The sequence below is a fragment of the Engraulis encrasicolus genome, chromosome 8, assembly GCF_034702125.1.
Source record: "Engraulis encrasicolus isolate BLACKSEA-1 chromosome 8, IST_EnEncr_1.0, whole genome shotgun sequence".
Taxonomy (NCBI): Eukaryota; Metazoa; Chordata; class Actinopteri; order Clupeiformes; family Engraulidae; genus Engraulis; species Engraulis encrasicolus.
In genome coordinates this window covers 32454939-32462438 of record NC_085864.1, presented here as the reverse complement: position 1 = coordinate 32462438, position 7500 = coordinate 32454939, and the positions used below count along the sequence as shown (strand labels likewise).

Genomic DNA, 7500 nt, shown 5'->3' with positions numbered 1-7500 from the left:
CCACCTCCCCCGACTCCGCCGCCTCGGCCTCTGCCTCGGCCGCGGTGGCGCCCCCCAGGCCGCTGCCGCTCAAGCTGTCCTGCTCCCCGCCGGACCTGCGCATCAGCCTCAGCACCTTCTGCCGGGCCTTCCCCTTCCACCTGGTGCTCGGGCCCCGCATGGAGGTGCTGCAGCTGGGCGAGGGCCTCCGCAAGCAGGCCAAGTGCGAGCCCCACCGGACCTCCAACTTCCGCGAGCACTTTGAGATTGTCTCGCCGCGCATCCCCTGCACCTTCCAGGCCATCCTGCTGCGGCTGGCCACGCCCTTCACCATCCGCACGCGGCCCGAGGGCGGCGGAGGACTGGACGGCAGCCGGGAGAAGGTGAGTGGGAAGCAATCTAGTAAACTGAACACACACTAGTGCCAGTTAACCCCGTAGCCTCTTACTGCCGATGGGGTCCTTGGTGGGCCCATTCATTATTTACTGAAAATACTCAACTGCATCATAACAACATCGCTATGAAATTACTGAGAGCCTTAAGTAACTATAAAAACATAGCCATTACAATTTTGGTGTCAGCAAGGTTATAATGTAGGCTCTGTGCTAAGGGGTTAAGACACTACCCCTGTTATAAATTAGCTGTTTCCGAAATGGCAATGACCAGCTCATAATGTATTACTAAAGGCCCTGTGTACTGTCATAGTGGTGTAATGCTATGGTAGTTATGTTTTTTCAGTGTCTGTTACAACTTCCCAGTGGCGGGACGGTGCCTGGTAAGGGGTTATGATATTTTCATCTGGCAGATTGGTCAAGCATCACACCATAAGGCCATAAGGTCTATTCATAGCCGACTGACGAATGTGTACTCTAGGGTTACGCTGTATCTGTAAAGTGAGTATTTTTGTCTTTTTGAACCTATGTTGCGATTCCTTGCGTTGGTGTTAGAATGATGATGGCAGGGCTGCACTGGCCTAATATGTGCAGTTATGCAGTTGGAATATCAAGCACTGGCTCCACCCACAATCTTCAGCTTTGCTTATGGTGTGACGCCAGGCTATATAATTAATTCCATGTCGCGGTCTGGCTTACCGAAGGCAAAGAACCCGGGGGTCTTTTGTGAGAATTTTGGATCCTGGGGGATTCTGGTGCTTCTTACTGAAGGATTTACAACTGATCTGGGGTCAGATCAGGAGGCCCAGACCTGGAGCAGGTCAATCATAGATGGGAGATTGGTAAAACGTGGCTGAGATACTTAGCACGGAATTACATCTGATCCAGGACCAGAGACAGAGCACAGACCTGGAGCAGGTCAGTCAAAGGTGGTCGATCGGCAAAAGATGGCTAAGATCCTTCATTATAGCTAGAGCTAGTTCTTGGAACTATAATCACACGAGAAGAGGCTTCAAATCCCCTTTTATGCAGTGCAGAGATTGTGTGTGTCATTGAAGCCATCTGGCAGAACCTCTGGAGTTCATGTAGAATATACTTCAAAGCCATATCTTTTTTCTAAGTAATGGATGTACATTTTGGACACGGTATCATGATCTACAAATCCCTCTGTGGTGGTAATATGGTTTTCCATTCCAGGCAGGTATTTTGAGTTTATTCTTCAAAGTTTATTTTTAGTGTACACTATTTCTGTAGCTGTCAATGTCAATGCCACGCCAGGAACTGGTCCTTACATCCAGACACAAGCTACCATGAAGTATCTTGCATACCTAATATCTTCCATCTTTGAACTGGTACAAGACGCTGTTCCAAAATACACTTCTGACTAGAATATAACGGGCAGTTAGTAGTTCCTTCTGTCTCTATTTGGTTGCTTTTTTGAGGACAAGACAGTTGAGAGAAGAGAGAAGGTAGCATTTTCACATTGCTTAGGTAACAGTACCAAACGGAAGTGCCTGTTTCTATCGGAATAGAAATTGTGACAATGAATATAATGCAGAGAGAACATGGTTGCTTTGTGCCTGGTTATGATAGGACATGGATGTTCTGAGAGACCAATGACTATGCTGCTTCATCTCAAGGTCGCTGCGCGGCCGAATGTGATCAGGTTATCGTAGTGCTGCTCTGAAGGCTGGAGAGGAATTACAAGCGTGACATTGATGCTGTCTGAGTCATGTGGAGGTGCTCTTCTGATAAGTGGCAGATGCAACAGGGGTGACCTTTTCCTTCGGATGAAATGATAGTGAGTCAGTTTGGGGAGCTGTACAGTCACATGGGGAGCTGTAGGTCACATGTCTTTCTGCAGTACCGTGATAACTCTCTCAGTTCTTTTTTTTTACATTTCCATTCGGGAAGATTTTCATTCCTTTGTTCAACGTTGCAATGGTGGGGGTGGCATTCGTAACAATGTCTTTTTTCTGAGCGTTTCCAAGAACAGTATGGCGAAAAGGAAGTCGCACACAAGAGCTGAATGCAAAATCGAAACGGTATTAAACAAAGCCGAATACAGTAAGTAAAACCGACAGACTAGGGACAAATGGGTCTAGCCCATCATCAGTGAGCTGAAATGTTTGTCCCTTGTCTGTCAGTTTTATTTACTTTATTCGGCTTTGTTTAATACAGTTTTGATTTTGCATTCAGCTCTTGTGTGCGACTTGTTCAAAGTTGTCCAGGTCAAGGAGTTACAATTTGATACTGGAGTGAGTTTATCATTTCAAAGTCCTCCATAAATTGTGTCTAACCCTAATAAGATAATCTGACATTAGGCAAACAATTTTTGCCCAAAGTTAAAGCCAGTGGACACTGCACTTTTCTGTATTTTGTCAGGCTTTTATCATGTTTTCTGACATGTAGAGCAGTGACAGGCAATGGTGCAGAGAGATGGGGCAGCAGGGGTGAGGGGAATATCACATGTTCCAAATTGACCCAGTGTCTCCAGGCTTATGATATACTGTACCAGGGCTCTAACTTAACATTGGTCAAAGTGGCTCGCAAGTTGGTCTTTTCTACCAGGCGAACTAAAATTTCACCAGCATTTGTCCCGGTCGGCTGGTGTCAGTTTAGAGCCCTGACTGTAGGCATTTACAGCAGCTAGCAGCAGTCCCCACGTCCTCCAGTCCTTCCAGTCTGGAGAGCTTAGAGAGAGCATGCTAGCTGAGGGAATTCGCAACTCTTCCTTGTTGTATTAAGCACACTCCGGTGTGGTATGTGGCTGGCTATGTGTGTTTGCTGTGTGGCCTAATTGGACGGCATGCTTGGTGGCGTAGCCGGAGGCTGTTGACAAACTAAGCAAATACCCCGGCTTAGTTTACTAATCTGGCCAGATGATTATGAAATGCCTGCGGAGAGACACAGCTTATGTTTGGTTCATCCTCCCTTCTATCCGTCCCTCCGATTCCATCCTCCCATCCTCCCTTCCTCCCGCTTCTGCCTCTGGGCCTAAAATCAGAACCACACCATCCCAGGTCCAGCCACACCTCCACAGGTCGCGGTCATCGATCTTCAATCATCAGTCTGTCTGTCTGTCTGTCTGTCTGCCTGTCTTTCTGTCTGTCTGTCTGTCTGTATATCTATCTATCTATCTATCTATCTATCTATCTATCTATCTATCTATCTATCTATCTATCTATCTATCTATCTATCTGTCTGTCTGTCTGTCTGTCTGTCTGTCTGTCTTCTATCAATCCTTCCCTACTTTCTTTCACCCTCCCATCCATCCATGTTCACCTCGGTGTAACAAAAATGTATCAATTCGTACATTAGTCTCGCTGATTTAAAAAAAGTCAGCTTCGCTATCACCACCAGATTTATTTCCACAGTCATGCCATCTGTCCGATTAGCTCTGCTCTTGCCTCCTCTCAAAACACCTGCTCCGGGGGCCTCCATCTTGCTTGTCATACATACATACACAGATACAAACATAACACATATTCTTTCTCTTTTTTTTTTCCTAAGAAAAGTATTCCGTTTCAGCCAGATGTGATTACGGGTGACCAAGGATGGATTACTGCAAGGGCCTACCGGGCCCAGGCCCAGGGGCCCAAGAGTCCAGAGGGCCCTGAAGCCCAATCCTCTAAATTTACATTCTCATGTTGTGTAAAATCACACTTTTAACAACTCTATTTTCACATATTTTCAGGGGGAAAACACCTGAATGCCCAACAATATAGGGTCTCTAACATCTGGAGGGGGCCCTTTCTTGTTGTCTGGCCCAGGGGCCCATGGAGTCATGATCCGTCCCTGCGGGTGACCCTGTTCTGCCTCATCAGCGGTGACACCAGGTCCTTTTGTGTGGCACGTAATCACGCCCGCTGACAGGGAGGGGGACAACGGGGTATGTTGTCCCGAGCCCAGGGAGATAGGGGGCCCAGAATTGGGTCCCCATTACATTGCATGCATTGGGTATAGGGGGCCCTTTCAGATGACTTTGTCCTGGGCTCAGGGAAAAAGCTGTCAGCGGCCCTGCACGCAATCATGCCAAGGCATAGCGGTCGGTAGGAGGGCGCGCTGCTGTGGTAAAAATGGCAGAACGACCCGATTACGGTACTCCCCCCGTGTGCCCTTGCTTGCTCACAGCCTGGCACGACACACAGTTGGCAGCCGTTCAGGGTAGTGGTGACAGGTTGTGTGTGTGTGTGTGTGTGTGTGTGTGTGTGTGTGTGTGTGTGTGTGTGTGTGTGTGTGTGTGTGTGTGTGTGTGTGTGTGGTGTGTGTGTGCGTGTGTGTGTGTGTGTGTGTGTGTGTGTGTGTGTGTGCGTGCGTGCGTGCGTGCGTGTGTGTGTGTGTGTGTCGGGGGCTCGGGGGGTCTGTTTTGCAGTGATGAGGGAGACAGGTGTTCATGTAAACCATGGACTCTGTCATCATGCTTTATGTCATGGTGTGTGTCTCTTGCGCTCTGTCACGCTTTCATTCCTTTATTTCTGTCTCTTCTCTCTCTGTTTGTACTTTTCTCTCTCTCTGTCTCTTCTCTTTTTTGGATTCACTTGTCCTCTGGCATCGTTTGATTCTTTATATCACTCGTGTTTGTTTGTAATTCTTTCTCTCTCTCTCTCTCTCTCTCTCTCTCTCTCTCTCTCTCTCTCTCCCTCCATCCTCACCCTGGCCTCTGTTGTGAGACACCTCAACAGGCCTCATGATGGGTCCCTGCGATGCCATGGACAGCGAGTGTGTTGAAGATGGCTTTTTTTTTACAATTTAAGTCATCCGATAGTAACACACACAAATACAAGCACGCACACACAAATTCATGAACGCTCACATGTCCGCACGCACGCACACACACACACACACACACACACACACACACACACACACACACACAAACATGCCTTCTCTCTCTCTCTCACACACACACACACACACACACACACACACACACACACACACACACACACACACACACACTCACACACACACACACACACACACACACACACACACACACACACACACACACACACACACACACACACACACACACACACACACACACACACACACACACACACACACACACACACACAGGTGACAGCAGATAGCTGTTTGCTGCTTCTGTTTTGAGGAAAATAAGAGGTTGCTGGAAAGGTACTATATTTTTATTCTGTCACAGCACTGGCACTACCACTGTCGCTTTTCATTCGGAATGGCATTCTGTCACTCCTCTAAGTGTCATTGTCCACCCCCTACCCCCCCTCGCCCCCGCCCACTCCTGCTCTCTCACTCATAGACACACACACATTCGGATTCACAGGCACACACACTCTCTCATACTCACACACTCATAGACATGCGCACAGGGCCGCTGACAGCATTTGGCCGGGCCCGGGACAAAGTCATCTGAAAGGGCCCCCCCCACCCAATACATTGGCCTACAATGTAATGAGGCCCCTTCTCTCCCTGGGCCCTGGACAACATACCTGTTTGTCCCCCCTGCCCCCCTGTCAGCTGCCCTGCATGCACACACACATTCCGATTCACAGGCTCATACTGTAGACATTGGCTCGTTTCACTGGTTATGTTCAGCTTTACACCATGCGGGTCTTTTTTCATGTCATTCCCACAGCCAGCAAGTCAGAAGCACCAGGAGCGAACGGGCAAAATGACAAGTGACAGCGAACGAGCGAGAGCGTGACAGAGAGAGAGAGAGAGAGAGAGAGAGAGAGAGAGAGAGAGAGAGAGGGGGAGAAAGAGAGAGAAAGAGACATAAATAGACAGAGAGAAAGAGAGAGGGAAAGCAATTCAGAGAGAGAGAAACGAGCAAGCGAGGGAGCTAGCGCACTTTCTGTTACTATGGCTACTGTTGTTGATGCGATGGGCGTTTGGCGCTCTGGATGGGCTGTGCAGGTGTGAGCACTCAGCTCCGGCAGCTCGACTGCCTCACCACTCTGAGGGCCCTAAAGCTAAATATATATAATCGTGAGACTGGCGTTGTTGTCGATATGAGCCCCCCGTCGAGCTGAGTCCACCAAGCTATTTCAATACACCACAGTAGTAGCATTAGCGTTAGCATTTGGGCAGTATTACTGTAACAGCCTATTGGTAGCTCACCTCCAGGGCCGCTGACAGCATTGGCCGGGCCCGGGACAAAGTCATCTGAAAAGGCCCCCACGCAATAAACACAATGTAATGAGGGCCCGATTCAGCCCCCTCTCTCCCTGGGCCCATAACAGCATATCCGCGTTTGTTCCCCCCCGCGTTGACTTCCCTGCTCGCCTCGACGAAGCAAGCAGCCCATCTCGGCAGCCTATTTGTTCTGTCGGCTTGTCATCGCGGCGGAGCCACTGGGCAAAGAGTAGTCACCTCCGCTCTGAGTCACAGGAGACAGTGACGCCTGAGGCACCTTAGGTAAGAACGAGCCTGTCAGACCTCACTGTGAGCCCAGCCACAAAAGAAAAGAAAAAAACAACAACAGAAATACAGAGCAGAAATAGGAGAGAGATGAAGCTTTACACAGGAAAAAAGACAACAACAACAACAACAACAGTATCTGTAGTCTGCGCCTATGCATTTCGGAAAACTTGCCAAGCATTGCTGTAGGGGTGTCAAGGGTGTTTGTTAGTGTGTGGGAAAAGGATAAGGCAAACACAAAATAGACCTCCTCCACCACCCTATTTTGTGTTTGCTGTAAAAGGGAAAGGCTCAGAAGAAAGATTATTCTAACCTAACTCATCATCATCTGTATTTTCATTGTCATCATTGTCCTCCTCCTGCCTCTTCCCCTCTTCCTACTCCTCCTCCTGAACCCCCCTCCACCTCCTCATAATCCCCCGTCCTCCTCCTCCTCCTCCTCCTCCTCCTCCTCCTCCTCCTCCCCCGTCCTCCTCCTCCTCCTCCTCACCCCCCCTCCTCATCCTCCTCACCCTCCCCCCTCCTCCTCCTCCTCCTCATCATCATCATTACCATCAGCACCAAAAGTAGGCTACCTAAAAATGTGCAGTAACACAGTTGGTTGCAGAGTACCCATGCAATATGGGTGCAATGCCCATGAGGACGCAGGTTTCAGTCCAACCTGGGTCAGTTGAGTTCCCAATGCTTCCTCATCCAAAATGTGCTTTGGAAATGTACCACAAAA

The 7500-nt window shown here is 48.9% G+C and overlaps 1 protein-coding gene across 1 annotated transcript in view; it reads left to right on the top strand.

The window, feature by feature from the left end:
- gucy1a2 (guanylate cyclase 1, soluble, alpha 2) overlaps positions 1 to 7500 on the top strand; it is a 128995-nt gene that overhangs the window by 42623 nt on the left and 78872 nt on the right. Inside the window, exon 4 of the mRNA XM_063205492.1 lies at positions 1 to 362. This exon is cut by the window's left edge and continues 738 nt beyond it. Within this exon, the coding sequence (XP_063061562.1) occupies positions 1 to 362 (362 nt within the window). The remainder of the gene's footprint in view (positions 363 to 7500) is intronic.